Genomic DNA, 17,706 nt, shown 5'->3' with positions numbered 1-17,706 from the left:
CTGGTGCAATTAGTTCTGGAGAGTCTGAATCTTTTAAAGTTCTCCCCCCACTCTGAATTCATATTATTTTGCCCCAAATCTAGTTTTCTGCAAACCTAAGCATGAAGATTTCATCAGTCCGCGAATTAACTACCTTCACCCAGAGGGAGTACTTAATCTGACTATCAGCACAGTTACTGACAGTTGGGTGGTATATAGATGGATGAGATTCAGGGGATAGATTTTAAAGAGGTCTGTTCAATATTGTATCGATTTTGTGGCCAGCTTTGAATGTGAAAGGGAAGAAAATGAATGGTTAGAACAGCAGCAGCTACTCTTTTAACCTCACCACCCCAACTTTTCCTTTGTTTTAATTAATTCCCCCCATTTTGTATTTCTCAAATTTTTCACAGTCACTTTAGTATATGTTACCAATGATGTATTTTGAATAATAGCCCCCAATCTTCTGCACATTTGGAAATAAAGACCCAGACGTCGAATGTAAATTATGTTGTGCACCTCATTGGTGGTGGTGGTGGAGATTGTGTAGCCCTTCAGATGTTTATTGGGCTCCCTCTCTTCATCCCAGACCACTGTCCAGACTGGCTGGGGGTTGGGGGACTTAACCCAGAAAGCAAGATGTTTTCTTTGCAGAAAGACAGGGTTACATAGAGATGCGGAACAACAGGGAAGAGAGCACCTTTGTCAGCTTATGATAGGTTCCGAAAAGCTGCTTGAAGCAGTTCTTGTGCATGGGGAAACATTGACCCACCAGATGTTGTGGAGCCACATCTCGCATCATTCCTGCGTGTTGGCCATGCTTGCTGGGGCTGGTGGGAGTTCTAGATGTTCAGCAACATCTGCATTCAGTCGCTCTGATCCCATGAAGGAGATCTGTATTACTAGGATGGCAAACTGTGGACATAAATGGGTTGGGGCATTGTGAGGGGCTTTTGTTGGAAGGGTATTGTTGCTGTTGATATTAATTTTTTGTATCTTTATTTTGGATTTATGTGGAAATTGTTCAAATTGGTTGTGTACTTTTTGAAATTTCATTTATTATTCATAACTGCTTTTAGGTTCGTAGTTATGTATTTTTTTTATACATTGTAAGCCGCCTTGAGCATAGTTTTAACTTTGGAAAGGTGGCATACAAATAAAAGGCTTGACTGATTGATATTTCTCTTTATATTGGCCCAGGTTTTCACTTTCTAGCCAGATGCTGCCAAGGCCCTTGTTTGCTTTATTCTCTAGATCAAGGGTGGGGACCCTCTGGCTTGTGAGCTGAATCCATCTGACCCACCTCTACCTCTCATCAACAGATGAAAAATCTGTGGATGTGTGTGAACACAAGGAATGTGTGGCCGTTGCAACACCCATATTGAGCATTGGCCCCAACCCATTTGGATTTGGTTCTACCAACCATTGGCATACAGCTTCCATCATGTTACAAGAGAATGTAGTGTTTGGTCTGGTTCCTAAACTCTGCTAGCTGTTGTTATGTCCTAGCAGTTGGCGGACAAGATCCCAGCTTTTCCTCGCCTGCTGACACCATACCAAAAAGGACCAAGTGGTTGGAGCTACTTCCCTTTGAGGAAAAAGCTGCAACATCTGGGGCTTTTTACTCTAGATAAATAGCAAAGGGGGCATGATAGAACTGTATAACATTACTTATGGTGTGGAGAAGGTGGGTGGAGAAACTTTTTCCCTGTCTGTCCTTCCAAGAACTTGTAATCCAATGAAGCTGAATGTTGGAGGATGTAAAATAGAAGGGGGAAAAAAGCAGCTACTGTGGATTTTGTTCACCCAAGATGCAGTGATGGCTTCCAACACGGATGGTTTAAAAAGATTAGACAAATTCATGGAGGATAAAGTTATTAATGGCTGCCAGCCACAATGGCTTTAGTCTGACTCCCCTGTTTGGAGGCAGTATGCCTTTGAATACCCATTGCTGAGTATTGCAGGTGCAAAGAGTGCTGTTACACTCAGGTTCTGCTTGTGGGCTTGCCATAGGCCCATGAGGTGGGATGAAGTGCCTGCCTCAGGTGGTAAAAGTGCAAGAGGCCATGCTTGGGCCATCCCACCACTGGTGGTGAAAGGGAGGCATTCTACTGCACAGTGGTGTCCACTCATCTCCCACCCTGAGGTGGAGAAGCCAAGTGGCAATGCTTAGAGAAATGGCCCAGCTCTTGCAGGGTTCATCAAAAGCTTGGGAGTTCTGGTAGCAGAAGTGGGTGTGGATGAAAGTGGAGGGTGGGGCATTGTGGTGGTGGGGGCAGGAGGCTGCCCCTGGCAACAGGAATTTGGTTGCACACTGTAAACACAGGATCCTGGACATTTGGCCTGCTCTCCCTGTGATCTTCTTGAAGAGTGAGAGCGTTCTGTTTATTTAGAACATATGATGAGTCCATGGCCATCCAATATGAGTTTAGGGACCGGGTGGGTACATGCCATATTTACCTTGCCGTCTGCCTGTTGGGAATCATTAAGAACCAGGAGCATGGGAGAAGGAGATCTTGCCCATGGGGCACACAAGGGGCAATGACTGATAATGCATATAAAGGGCTAAACTCCTTGAAACAACTGGTCTGCATCCTGAGGATGCAATAATTGAAAGGGACCCAATGGTGCTCTGGACCAGGACTAGCCCTGAGGGTATCTAATTTAGTGCAGATATGAGAAACTTTATCATCTAAGTGCCTGGCAAACTTGTCTCCAGTAGGTTCATCATTCTTCCTCCTAGCCAAATTTCAAAAGCCTCTTTGTCACCTGGAAATGCTCTGATGGATGGCTGCTAGATGGTGCAACAGAAGCAAAGAGTAGTTCTTATTCACTGGAGTCACTGCCATGTCATAGGTGCAGTAATCTGCTTTCACCTGTGTTCAGTTGGCTTTACCTTGAGATTTACGGTATGTAGCTTGTGTTCCAGCCTTATTGATTCATCACCTGCAGCTTTCAAGAGTTCCAGGAAGCCATGCAAGTTCTACAGTCTCAGACTTGGCAGCAATCATGTTCAAGAGGCCTTTCTGTTAGAATTGTACTGTATGTTAAGCATACTTTTGTTATGTATCCATATGTACATGCATATAATACTGATTTATATTTATGTAAACCTCTGGTAAGTGATAAGTATTAACTAGAGTTGTGCCATTATTCTTTTGCCAAGAACACTTTTGAGTGTGCTCTCAAGTGGCACTTTTCTCTTTCTTATCCCATCCCCATGATCGTTGTTCTAAGGATTGGCTGCTTTGCTTAAAAAAAAAGGGGGGGAATCTTGTTTCTCTTTTACTATGCGAACCCACCCAGCCAGGGATTCCATTACAATATCCACATTCTGATCTACATTCTGATGCCCTTCCAAGAAGCATCAGGGTGATGCTTCCTTTTTGCCTAGCATAGCAAAACAAAACAGGGAGTGTCAGCTCAGTTGCCAAGGCAACGGAGATGAATCCTCTCTTCTCTGGGAGAACTTTAATACTCCTTTGAGTGCTTCCTGGGGAAATAACACCTGCAAAGAGGGGATGCTGAAATGTTTTAATACTTGGTGCATCTTGACTTCAGTAGGAACAAAGGAGGTCTTTTATCCTGCATTTTCACAACTGGTTGGCTAAATTGTGTGGGGAGAGGAGGGTTCACCTTACATTGACCTCTAGAAGAGGATTTTGTAGCTATGTTGGCTTATCGGGAATGGCCCATCCCATGTCCCTAAACTCGTCACACAGGTGTTGTTACCACAAATCCTTCTTGGATTGTAGATACCAAATTTGATTTATTTAATAATGGCCAGTAAGTACCATGCCTTTTGAATGCAGGCTTGTATTGCTTTCTACATTTATTTAGTGTGTCTAAGAAAGCTTTATTATAAATCTGAGCAAACGTAGGCTTTTAACATTATTAGTTTATCCAAGGATTAAGGGAAGTTCTATATTTGGGCTGCAGTGTTTCAGATGAAATTTAATGTAAACTGCTGGTGGCTAGGAAGAAGGAAAGATGTTACTGTTTTAAAATCTAAAATGCTACAGTTTATCATGGAATTGGTATTATACTGAAGTCAACAGTTTAGATAGCCCAAGATGCAAGGATATGCCATTTTTAACCAGCTGTTTTCCGTGGTTGTAGGTCTCCACATGTACTAGGAGATTTTGCCATTTGAAAACTGTTCTGAAATCCATTTATGTGATTTGGTTTTGCAGATTAAGACGATCTTCTAATCACATTGTACTAAGAGATTTCTAATTTGAGTTAATAAAGGGAACAGAGGTTGGATACCTCCCAAAATGTACTGTGGTAACAGAGTTGTAATTCTTGGCTTCTTTTCACATTCAGTGCCTCCAAACTTATGAATAATGTTGCTGTTAGGTTATTGTAAACCATTTTGCTTCATTCAAAGATACTAAGGAACAAACACTTTTTAAAAAAAGTGTTACAGTTTCCTATGAATTATATTTATAAACTGTTCTTTTGTATTCTCTGATAATGTGGTCACTTTGAATTACAGCTTTTAGACCTCCCTCTTTCCAAACTTTAGATGAAGAAGGGAGTTTTGTACATTCCGATGCTGCATTTAGTTGCCCAGTTTGCTGGCCTGGTAAATCATAGCCAATGCTTATCTGCAAATGCACTAATGGGGGGGGGGGGAACAAATCATAATGACAAGTCAATGTCTGTTCCTGGCTTACCCACTCATGGCTTGTTGGAGTGAAACAAAGCATGAACCTCGGTTCGGATGTATCATTTAGATAGGTTTCATGACATTTATTTCACGCACTAGCCCAAAGTGGGTGCAGTTGGCATATGCAAGGCGAGCGTTGGCTTACCATGATGTGCAGATCTGATCAGTGTGATTTTTCCTTAACTCAGTTCATCTGAGGCTCCATTTCATTCACAGATCTTAAAACCTTTTTTGGTTTTCGTTTTAGTGGAATGCTTTGTAAGGTTAAATCTCCTAATAATGAACAGTTGACATTTTCATCAAATTTGGATATCTAGCTTTATTATGTACAATTTCAGCTGAAGTGCGAAGTGATAGGCTAGGATGCAGACCTCAATAATATGCACACCCCTCCTTTTCAATGTGAATTAATTTACATTCTGAGAGAATAGAGCCAGTACTGCATTTCCGTGCATGTTTCATTTGTCATTAGCAGACCAGTTCACAGACAGAGATAAACTGTCCTTTCAGCAGTACCAGAATGTATAAAATAACTGGTGGTAAATTGCTATGAATACAGCTTGATTTTTACAACTTCTCTACAACTAAGGATTTGTAATCACAATCAGCTAATGCTGACTTTCAAAATTGTTTAACATTTATGGACTGTGTTGGTTTGTAAATCTTCTTAGCCCTCCTGGGAGCAGCTCAGGCAGAAGCCTTTTGTGCAGTGATCTTTATACCCTGTTGCCTTTAGCTTCCTCTTTTGTGCTCATTTTAAAATGTTTTCTTGTCCCCTGGTGAAAAGATGGGATGAATTCCATTTGGATGGATGAGCCAACAAGGAAGGGTAAGGCCAATAAAGAATTATATTCACAGTGCAACTGATGTGGTTTCTAGACTCAGACCCAAAGAGGAGAGAAATCTATGCTGCCCTGAACCTTTTGAGAGACAAAACACAAGAGACTTTGCAGTCTGTAGTGGACAGTTTAATAGGGTGGATTCTTATTGCCTCCAGTAGAGCATAAAATGAGTGCAGCATATAAATGTATTGAACAGTTTCCCTCTGTGATTTCTTGCACATAATTTGGAAATGATTCTGCATTTATTCTGGGAATACCAGTGCTTTAATTAGAAATATAAAAATATTACTGCTTCCTACAGCAAAGGTACTTCTTAGGGAAACCCAGATCTTAGTTTGGTTTTCTGAACCTAAAGACCAGTCTAAACGCACTGGCTCTGGATTGACTGGATTAGCTCCTCAGCTGTTGAATGCTTTTCTCTATGAAGTTCACACTGCTTGGTTGGTCTTCAAGAAGCAGGCAAGCTGCCCCTTTTCTAGTGAGAGTAGCTTTACTTTGTGCAGCAAAGGAATTAAGATTGCTGTAAGAAATATCAACAACCTCAGATATTCACAACTTTGATGGCAGAAAGTGAGGAGGAATTAAAGAACCTCTTAATGAGGGTAAAAGAGGAGAGAGCAAAATATGGTCTGAAGCTCAACATCAAAAAAACGAAGATCATGGCCACTGTTCCATCACCTCCTGGCTAATAGAAAGGGAAGAAATGGAGGCAGTGAGAGATTTTCCTTTCTTGGGCTCCATGATCACTGTAGATGGTGACAGCAGCCACGAAATTAAAAGATGCCTGCTTCTTGGGAGAAAAGCGATGACAAACCTAGACAGCATTTAAAAAGCAGAGACAACACCTTGCCAACAAAGGTCCGTATAGTTAAAGCTATGGTTTTCCCAGTAGTGATGTATGGAAGTGAGAGCTGGATCATAAAGAAGGCTGATTGCCGAAGAATTTATGCTTTTGAATTATGGTGCTGGAGGAGACTCTTGAGAGTCCCATGGACTGCAAGAAGATCAAACCTATCCATTCTTAAGGAAATCTGCCCTGAGTGCTCACTGGAAGGACAGATCCTGAAGCTGAGGCTCCAATACTTTGGCCACCTCATGAGAAGAGAAGACTCCCTGGAAAAGACCCTGATGTTGGGAAAGATGGAGGGCACAAGGAGAAGGGGACGACAGAAGACAAGATGGTGGGACAGTGTTCTCGAAGCTACTAACATGAGTTTGACCAAACTGTGGGAGGCAGTGGAAGGCAAAAGTGCCTGGTGAGCTCTGGTCCATGGGGTCATGAAGAATCGGACACGACTAAACCACAACAAAATTCAGCAATGGAGAAGTAACAGAGTCTTAATCTGTTACTTTTTAAAAAAGCTGTATGTGGCATCGGCTTTTTTATTTGAACTGTTTTTTAGATTTTGTGTTGTTTTATTATTTGAAAACACCTTGTGGGTATAGTAGAGCAAAACAGTTGAGTAGAGGAAGGAGAAAGCAAGTCATTTCACATGAGAAGTCAGTTGATTGTGGAGCTTTAGTAAACGGCAGCAATTTTGGACATGGTATTATGGTGACCATGCAAAGAGGAGATGGGCAGTTCCACTAGGCTTAGTAAGTGATAACTTTTTTTGTCGTTCTAACAATCCAAGAACACTTGCAGGAACTCCTGGAAATGAGCTTTGGCTCCTTTTGTTTCTTGGTATGCCAAAATGAAAATAATACCATCAGATTTAAATGGGAGCATAGATGTATATATGTCTTTGAAGGTTTACTTATGGTGAAGTAATAAAAAGTAAAAAGTAAAAGTAAAAAGTATAAGTATCTGAAGAAGTGTGCATGCACACAAAAGCTCATACCAATAACGAACTTAGTTGATCTCTAAGGTGCTGCTGGAAGGAATGTTTTTATTTTATATTTTATTTTATTCAATAAAAAGTAATGAAAGGATCATGAACTCCCCCTTCATGACAAAGAAGGGAAAACTAGTTTGACTTGTTACACAAACTTAAGTCAGAATGTTAGTATGTACAAACAGAATTAGCACATGATAGCAAGTTCTTTCCACTCTGATTGCAGATTACTGTGTCAGTGTGTCAATTCCGTGACACTGTTTCATCAAGCCTGCTAACATGGCTGATTGCTCTGCACACTATCTGGCTGGGATCAGTGCTTGGATAAAGATGAAATGGTTGCAGCTCAGTTCAGAAAAGAATTAGGCTATATTGGAAAGTTCAGTGAACTAAATAATTGAACACTGAATGGGCCAAGTTTTTCAGCCTCTCCATCCCCCTCTTGTCTCTAAATAGGAGCCTGTCTAACTTTTGTTACTCTTATCAGCTTAGCCAGAGCACTGAGATTTTCTTAGGCGATACATTTCAGATGTATCTGAATTGAGGTTAAACACCCACTACCCGAAGGATGTTGCCTTTCATTTACAGCTATGCAGCAGTCTAATACGTAGATAGGAGTCAACTCCTGGGGGCTGAGGTTCCTTCGCCACCCCTAAAATATTTGAAGGGGCTGCCCTCCCCAGTTGGTGGGTGTTGTCATTCAAATGGTGTATGTGTGTGCCATGTCATGTGATTGATTATGTGGGGCAGGGCTTACCTGGGCCCCCAATATTTTATCCAAGTTGGCACCCCAGGTCTAATATATGTGGAGTTAATAGTTTCCAGATGTCTTGTCTCACCTGATGCATAATGTAATTGATACATAGACTCCCAACACATATGGTTGGGAAACCCCCTCCCCGTCCTTTCATACTTCATAAATATGAAAGACTTGGTAGGAAAGGGACATGGAACAGTCTCTCTCTCCCACCCCCCGTCTCCTTTTTGAAACCATAATTTCCAATGGGTGTTGCAGTGAGTAGGCAACGGCAACATTTTTATTTCTTCTGTCCTCTTAAATGGGCAGAAACAGGAAGTCAGGTGCAACCAGGTTCCTTTGCATCCTGTGCTGCACCCTGATGATATTGTTTTACCAGTCTCTGTCTGGATATACTGTATTTTAGTTGCCAAATCACTTGTGTCAGCACCTGCAGTGGTGCATCATTTCTTAGTACTGGAAGCCACAGCACTGTGATTTTACCAAACAGGAAGATGCATGCACTCACTTTAATTATACCAAGTTCTTTTGTAGCACTTCAGTTTCCATACTTCCAGTTCAGCATTCTTCTTTTATCTAGTGCTGGGTGGTTTCCAGAGCTGGGCAGCCTCTTTATGTGCACTGCTGTAATACACTTGAAATGTGGTTGTGTAATTTCAGACCTTGGCCAGATTGACAGGTGGTCTAAAGTTGGTAGTTCCAAAAGTCTTTGAAATTGCCCTTGCAAACCTTAGGCTGCTCAGAGTAGCATTGAACTGGAAAGTGAAATCATTTGATTTGTTGTAAGTTGCAGCACTGACAGTAAACATGACAGACAGGTTAACATCTCTCCAAACCACATTCTCACACACCGGCTATTGCTGCTTCTTTTTGGTCTTTTTAGTGGTTCACCAGCAACACTGTCATTTTCTGTAAGTCCACATGAAAATATGCAGATGAAAAACTATCTGCTGCTCTTGCCTCCCACTCCTCATCAATTTACACTGCATATGACTGATTACTTTAAAAAAAAACCAACATAAAGCACTTCACATTGAATTTAATTAATAATTAACATAATAATGGTTAATAAACGCAGTTATTAAAGGCAGTGATAGTCCAAGACCACATGAAGTAGGATAGTGGGGTAGAAAAGCTGGGGTGGGGGGGAATCACACCTGGCAAACAATGTGCCCCTTTGGTTTCAGATAGTACATGAGTAGATGAGTCTAAAAAGCCCAGGTCACAAATTTTCACAGCTCTCTAGCAGCTATGGTGGATCATTTACCAGGAGTAATGTATTTAGTAATAACTCTAGAAGCGTATCCTTGATTCCAACCAAACTAAGCCTCCCTCATAGGGCTTTTTAGACTCACGTAGCCATGTACCCATGTATAAGGGACATGGGTGGCACTGTGGTCTAAATCACAGAGCCTAGGGCTTGCCGATCAGAAGGTTGGCGGTTCGAATCCCCGCGATGGGGTGAGCTCCCATTGCTCGGTCCTTGCTCCTGCCAACCTAGCAGTTTGAAAGTACCTCAAAGTGCAAGTAGATAAATAGGTACCTCTCTGGCAGTAAACAGCGTTTCTGTGCGCAGCTCTGGTTCGCCAGAAGCCGCTTCGTCATGCTGGCCACATGACCTGGAAGATGTACGCTGGCTCCCTCGGCCAATAAAGTGAGATGAGCGCCACAACCCCAGAGTTGGTCACGGTCAGCGGTCCCTTTACCTTTAACCATTTACTATCTGAAATCAAAGGAGCACATTGATTGCCAGATGTAAAATATATTGGCACCATTTTCAGCTCTCCGACGCCACTCGGACTTCAACTTAGGTCTCCTAGCTCAGTGCCCAACTCTTTATCAGTTGAGCAATGCTAGCACCTGTATTGGGACCTTTTTACCATGCACATCAAGATTGCTAGCTGGACTGTGTAGCTCACTTGCTCAAATATTTGGTGAAATGAGCAAGCAGATTCTTTATTTAAACCTTAAAATGTTTTTAAGATTAAAAGAAATATCAAAAGTAAAAAATGCTTATATACTCATGTGGATTTTCGAACGATTAGTGAAGAATTAAAAAGTTCAGTCCTATAAGTGGGTTATGAGAGTGAGTCATCTTCATGGTTCATTTAATGACTATTACCCAGGGAAAACTGATACGTATGTAGCTGCATATCTGTTTCTTTTGAGTAATAGCCACTAATGAACCATAGTGCGTGTTGGTTTACTCTTCAGCCCGTTATGCCTACAAAAAGCAGGTGTACAGTTGTATGCTCATCGATTCCATGGTTTCTTCACTGCCAAAGCAGAAGTAAAGCAGAAGAGAATTTCAGAATCATCCCACATATCTTTTGAAGTATTTTATACAGCTAATCGGGATGTGGGTGGCACTGTGGTCTAAACCACTGAGCCTAGGGCTTGCCAATCAGAAGGTCGGCGGTTCGAATCCCTGCAACGGGGTGAGCTCCCATTGCTCGGTCCCTGCTCCTGCCAACCTAGCAGTTCAAAAGCACGTCAAAGTGCAAGTAGATAAATAGGTACTGCTCCGGCGGAAAGGTAAACGGCATTTCCATGCACTGCTCTGGTTTTGCCAGAAGCGGCTTAGTCATACTGGCCACATGACCCAGAAAAACTGTCTGCGGACAAACGTCAGTTCCCTCGGCCAGTAAAGCGAGATGAGCGCCACAACCCCAGAGTTGTCTGTGACTGGACTTAACTGTCAGGGGTCCTTTACCTTTACCTTTTTATACAGCTAACGATTGTACAGGCAGCCCCCCCATTTACACCTGTTCAGTATGTGCAGTATGTGCACAACCACGTATATATTGCATCACACTGAACCTGGAAGTGACCCAGAAACATCACAAAGACATCACTGCAATGTCACTGAAAGGGTATAGTGGGGCTGGAGTGGGGCGGAACAGGGGCAGAAATTGGGTGTTCACAGCCTTTTCCAATGGGTTTCAAATGGGGGGGGGCTGCCTGTATCCTGGGTTAGTGGTGTCCATGGCTGGTGTTAAGACTAAGTAAACTAGATGACCTACTTGCCATAAATTAGGGGACCAGGAGTCCAACTTTGGAGTATTATGTGCAGGATACAGGTTCTAGATGGCTCAATAGCTCATAGCTACTGTTCAGGAGATTCAGACAGAATAGGAATGGAACATGTAAAGACCATTCCTTTACTTCACAGAGTACCGTAGTTTGGCTGTGTGTTTTCTGTTTTCAGGGCTTTTTATTTGCAACAGATTCCAGCTCATGCAGAATACATTTAGAAACTCATTGGATGATTGGTTCTGTTTGGTTTCCACATGATATGTGAAGTCACAGGATGCCATCCAACTAAGTCATATTCAGTGTAGACCCATTGCAATCAATGGACAAGTTACTGGTGGTCATTTATGTCAGTGAGTTCACTTTGAGCATAAGTCACTTTATTGACTTGGGTTGAAATTCTAAAGGTGCTAACAAAAGGGTGAACCCCATTCAATACAATGGAACTTACTTCGGAGTGAACATTAATAGGACAACATGGTTAGGAAACATTTTTTACATGGTAAGCAAGGCAGAGACATTCATGACACATATTTCCCTCGCTGTGGCCCCATGGTGGCGCATGATTGTGCCTTTTGGGGTGGCTTCTTCAGCTATTTATAGTGCAAAGGGTTCTGCTGCATCATGAATAATCGTTGGTTCTGCCATTCTGCAGGTTAACAGTGATTTGGAGGCAGATGGCAATGCTAGATACATTGGTTTATAAAAAGCTAAAATCAGTTACTTGTTTGGTATTGAATTTAATGTTGATATTGTGGTGGGCATCCACACAATTTATTTATTTATTTCTGGAGGAAGGGAGGAATGTTAAACACTGAAATGGTAAGCTGGTTAGTTTATCACCACACAATTAATACATGCACATTTTGCTTCTTAACTCAGGTTTTAAAAAACTAGAAACTTACTTTAAAAAAAAGAAAAAGAAAAGCTATGGATATGAACCCACTGTTCATCCAAGGGGGGAGTACTGCCCCCTCCTCCTGTGGACACCCATGGCTTATATTCGCTAAAGCACCTAGGTAGGTGGATGCTTCTTGCTGTACTACTATGGCAGTCCACTGAAGCTATAATCAGTTTTCCCTAGGACAGAGTACATAAGCCAATAGAGTAAGATGCTGCCTGTTCTCTGTGTCAGATTTAATACCTTATGTATATTTGTTAAATGTTTTTCATAACGAAACATTATTGCTCTCTGATGTTAGAATTGGAGAAACAGAAACAGGAAGGTTTCATAAAATACGGATTTAGAGTTTTTTCCCTTGACACCCATGCGGAGTGTTGGAACTCCAAATTTATTCTGTGCCACCCAATGATGTAAGGCACAGGAATGCAATTTCACCTCTAGACTGCAGTATTCAATCAAGCTGGTATTCAAAATCAGATTGCAGATCTCCCCAAACAAGCAGGTGTCTTCATGATGTACTTAACCTCTGCATTCCCTAACCAGTCCACAACACAACAGATTTGTTTCCCCCTTTCAGCATCCTTTTTTGTTGTTGTTTTTGCATGGGGTGGTGTAACATACAGCTAATATTATGTCTCTGTGTATTGGATAAGAGATTTGAAGGATTTAAATATTTTTAATGTTTTTATGTGTTAGCTTTGCATTGAAATAATCCACAAGTACCATTTTAATTCCAAAAACTGTATTCGTCTTTTCACATTTTGGTCCTTTTTTTATCCAGCTGGTAAATTTGTAATATATTCAGAGAGCAGATTTGGTGAAAACTGAAATGTTAGATTTCATAGATACCTTTGTGTTCTCTTGTATATGTGTGCGTATGTGCACGCACACACACAACTGCAAGATTCCTATCACTATTTCTGAACTAAACTGTGATTATGTGTTTAGAAATCCCTTTAAGCCAAATACATGGTAGTGTATGTGAGGGAGAAGTAAGTATCGCAGTATTGCAGCATCCACAGCTACAGGCATCTGGGCTTTCCCACTTTGGTAGCAAATAGGGGGAATTATAGGTTCATGGTCTGCTTCATGTTAGGAAGACACCCCTCCATCTGTTCGCAGTGCAGCCTGTTTCCAATTTAAAGCACAGATTTCAATGCAAACATCAATTTCTCTCCCCCCTGTTTTATATGCAAAGTGAGCCTTACGAATCACAGTGACACGGCTACTGGGACCCCAACCAAAATCCCCCCCTCCCAAATTCACAATCTTTTCATTTGAATACCTGCTTACAGTGGTATACAATGGACAGCTTTGAGAAGAAAAATTGATAATCTTCACGGGAGAGTAATTTGAATGAAATTACACTTGACAGCCTGTCTCCAAGCAAGGAAGGAAAGTGAGGGGAGCCTTAGCTAAGCTCCGAAGACCTGCATAAGCCAGTGCTGTTGGAGCTTCCCAGGAAAAATAAATCTACAGTTTTCCCTATATTTGAGGGAGGCTTTTGATTAAACCTGTGCAGCAGTATCTAGTGAAGAAAGGTAGCCATGGAAGAAAATATGGAAGAGGGACAGACACAAAAAGGTATTGTGATAAACTAGTTGCTTGGGTGTTTGTGTGTGTGAGAGTGGGATGTTGTCTTTCTGTTCTCTCTATCTCTGCATGGTAATTAAAATTCTTGTGTAGATGGTTGGAAAGATCCCCCTTCCATTTTTAAAAGCCATTTTTGTTGTTGCGACAAGATAGGTGGTAAAGATTTTTTCCAAATAATTCACATATATTTAACGCGTAAGGAATGCACAGTGCAGCCCTATATGTAAAATACTAACACTGCCAGCATTTAATGTTAACTGCTTCCCAGACCAGTCTTTGTTAACCTTCATTTATTTCGTGTTTTCACGGTTGTCTAGCTGGGTCAAGGGAGCCCAGTGTGAACTATGAGAGAGCCACTCACACACATTTGCAGCTAGTTGTATTTAGAAATCTAACAAAGTGACCATTATTTACACCTTTGAATGGGTTTCCAGTCTGAACAAAGACTCTGCGTATATTTTGTAAATTTCGGATAGTGCTGCCTATATTTCCCTCCCTTTTCTTTTGCTATCTGTTGGAAGACCTCTGTTTTGTGATGTATAGTGAGAAAAATGGTTGTAAATGTGAAAGATTGCAGGTTGACGTTTCTTTTATTTCTGATTATGTATAGTGCATCTTCTTTTGTTTCTGAATAAAACAGAGCTGTGTATTTGTCTTATTTTATGTATAATCTCTTGTGCACATTGCATGTTGTTGCAGACTTCAGTATGTGCCACCTTTCTAAATGGACACACTATTCTTATTGCCAGGTGATAGTTCTGCATTTTCCCACTGTTTAGAGCCTCTTTCCCCCACCATCTCATCCTTAGTCCTGTGCTGTTACATCAGTGTTTTTTATGTTGCTCTGAGCATTCTGGAATTACTTAGGCACATCAGAGGATACTTGTTATAACCAGTGGAATAATAATGCAAACACATCTAATCCCACTGTACTTTACAGGCACAACAGATCTTAAAATAGTTTTTCCATAGCTGAAGATGGTTCTGGGAGCTGATTACAATGGTTTTTTGTTTTGTTTTGTTTTTTGTTTACGAATTCCATGCAAACAAATAATATCTCAGTTGTTTCCATGTTCCAGTTCTCTGGTCTGTGTTCCATCTGCCTTGCTACATGTAGATGTCATGCTTTTCTCATTAGAACTGACCCACTTAGACTGTGTACAGCCTTCCAGTGTTTACTAACTCTCCAGACAGTTAATTGCAATGGATGTGTGTGCAAAGATGCTTATTTCTATCAGTAATATCTCGTATGAATTCATATGTTTTTCTAAATCACAGTATGCTTTTGAAAGCTACTACAGATGCTAAATGTAGATGCATACGTGGTTGCTTACTCTTTAAGCTTAAGCAATGTAATCATCTGCATATGAAGTACGTTAATGAAAAATCAGAAGCACAGCATGAAAAAACATATTAACATTTGTGTGTGCATGCGTGGGCACAATAAATGCCATTTTCTGAGGCAATTGTTTTGTGGTCATTGTTTGCATATGAAGTCCTCCTGTGGAAAGTATTTTTCACGTAAGTGGTCAACTAGCATATGGTTATTGTTCTTGAGAGAGAAAAAAATCAGTGAAAAAGGTTCCACCTAAACTTATGGAAAGCCTAGGCAAGCAGTAGAAACCAGAACTGGGAACATCTCCATAAAACATAACAACACCTGAAGATGTTTATAATTAACAAGATATGTATCGGTTAATGGATTCTTTTAACAGGTTGGCATAGACAAGGCTGTGTCTTTATTCCAATGACAGCCATTTGAAATAGCCAGTGGGCACTCAAAATGCTGTAATTAATAGTGTGATTGTCACATCTAACATGTTTTCCATGCACAATATGCCATGTGTGAGAGAAGCCTTTTCTCTCTAGCGGAGCTCAGCTGTGATCACAAACACTGACAGGTTACATTTCATTTCATTCTATCTGGAAGGCAGAATAAGATGGTCATTACTCTGGCTGTTCTTTGGGGAGCAAGGCAGGGGAACTCTTTGTCCAGTCCTTATAATTTTTTGCTTGACCAGCAGTCAGAATCCCGAGGAAGGAGATGAAAATTGTGGTCTGAATTGGGAAGTTGTTTATATGGCAGTCAAATACAGGCTACATTCCTCTGGTCTCTACATATCATTTAAGGGCTATTCCTTTGCCTTGAAAGAGGCAATAACATTGTACCCTTGCTCAATAGCTGTTTTGGTATAGCAGTATGTGCATGTTCGTTTCTACATTCCTGATCTTGCATGATATACCTCTTGTGGTTTGACTAGTGAGTTATATGTTGCTTTTCCATGATGTTAATTCGTGATGGAATCACACAAGTGTCTCTTTTATATAAATATAAATGCTGCCATCTTGACTGGAATTGTTTGTTTCTTCACTGTCCCTCTTCCTCTTTCCCAAAAATCGATTGAAGCATACATTGTGTCACTGCCTACAAAGTCCTCCATTTTTCACACCAGCTGAATGCTTTGAGCCTCTTCTTCACAGCATAGCATAGCACACAGCACTGCAAGTTGCTAGCAGCCATGATGGAAATGCATAGTTTCATGCTGATGTATTTTGCAGATACAATGCGAATAGTTGCAGTAGATAGCATTTTATTTATTCAACAATCATTTTATTGGTACATCACCACCCATGCAAAAGTACTGTAGAAGATTTGGAATTTTGTGAGATAGACAGTGCTATTTCTAAATTCAGTTTGGGACCATTGCTTGCATATGTAGCCCTCCTCTTGAAAATACTGTTTGTAGCTAATGGCAGAAATGTAACAATCTACTCCACAGTAGTGGCTAAGAGGCTCCAAATCCCCAGTTCAGGTCTTGCCTATGCTATGACGTCACTCAGATCCGGTGCCCTCAAAACTGGGAGATAATAAAACTTACCTTATGGAAGGAGTAGCCAGTATGCTGCCCTCAAAATTGTTGTTGGACACCAGCTGTCATCAGTCCTAGCCAGCATGGCTAGTGGATGGGTGATGGGAGTTGTAGTCTCACAACATCTGGAGGACACAACTGTTGTTTAAAGCCTGCTTTCCAGGGTTGTTGTAACAAATGGAACTAGATAATACATGTGAAGTGCTTTCAACACTTGGAGATGCTACATAAATAATATTTTTTATTATTATTATTCTATTAGTGTTCTGCTAGAATTCGATGTTAGTTGCTGTGACTTTTTGAACTTCAAGTGGAGCAAGTAGCACTGGCTTAAGCCAATAACACAGGGCTTTAAATTAGAAACTCTTGTTTGAATCCTGGCTTTTTTTGTACTTGAAAAATGGAAATAGTTCAAATCTGCTTTGCAGGATGCTATTCATTGACCATTCATTCAGCAAATTCTAGCACAGTGTGTATGAATGCCAAAAAGAAAGATTGTTGTGTAAGTGCTAGCTCTGGCAGCGTTTACAGTTGGCCTCTATTTCCCACTTCTATGAAATTCTTGATTATCTAAGTTTGCAGACCTTTCTGTCAAGCCCTGTGTCCATGAAGCCATACATGAATAATGTTCTAATCTAGCTGATTGATTATCCAGCTGTTTTGGATCTTCTCCAAGTCATCTGAATAAACATCGGTCTCTTCAGTACTCAAATTAGGGGAAAACACTTTTCTTTCTGGGCCGCATTTCTCCCTCTTTCTCCTAAGCCACAGCAGAGAAGAAGCCACTAGGTAGAATTCTGGCTGCAGCTCCCAGTTCACTTGCAAGCTCATTAAGAATATTGGCTCAAGCATGAATGAAATTTTGGAGGGGACATTGATGGAGTGAGGATGAAGTGAGATAAATATTTTTTGCCATTATTCATACTAGGGTTCAGATTGTATCAAGTGGAACACATTTTCCAAGACTCTGGGTCAAAGTAAATGGTACATCAAATGCATGGCTGCATCTGGTAATCTTCATTTATTTATTTAACTTATCTATATTGCAGCTACAGAGGCTTCTGATCCATTTTCAGAACTCCCAACACAGGGGAGGGAAGCTACTATGGGTGAAAATAGCAGCTTCCCTACCAGGACAATCGCACAGCTTTAGGTGGTGTCAATTTTCATCAGGAAGATGGCAAGGGCAAAAGGGTTAACATGACACCCTGCCTTCAACAC

The 17,706-nt window shown here is 41.0% G+C and overlaps 1 protein-coding gene across 3 annotated transcripts in view; it reads left to right on the top strand.

Moving 5' to 3' along the window:
- The window catches only part of GPM6A (glycoprotein M6A), a 180,966-nt gene that overhangs the window by 47,302 nt on the left and 115,958 nt on the right, over positions 1-17,706 (top strand). The window contains exon 1 of one of the 3 annotated variants that reach the window (XM_081926213.1): positions 13,119-13,606. The exons of 1 other annotated variant lie outside the window; for it this stretch is intronic. In XM_081926213.1, the coding sequence (XP_081782339.1) occupies positions 13,570-13,606 (37 nt within the window). In that variant the 5' untranslated portion in view covers positions 13,119-13,569. Of the gene's footprint in view, positions 1-13,118; positions 13,607-17,706 lie in introns of those variants that run through there. One more of the 3 variants, XM_081926214.1, reaches the window with a different exon arrangement.

This window comes from Podarcis melisellensis (assembly GCF_964234715.1).
Source record: "Podarcis melisellensis genome assembly, chromosome: 9".
NCBI classification, from domain to species: Eukaryota; Metazoa; Chordata; class Lepidosauria; order Squamata; family Lacertidae; genus Podarcis; species Podarcis melisellensis.
This window is presented reverse-complemented; position numbering and strand designations above follow the sequence as displayed.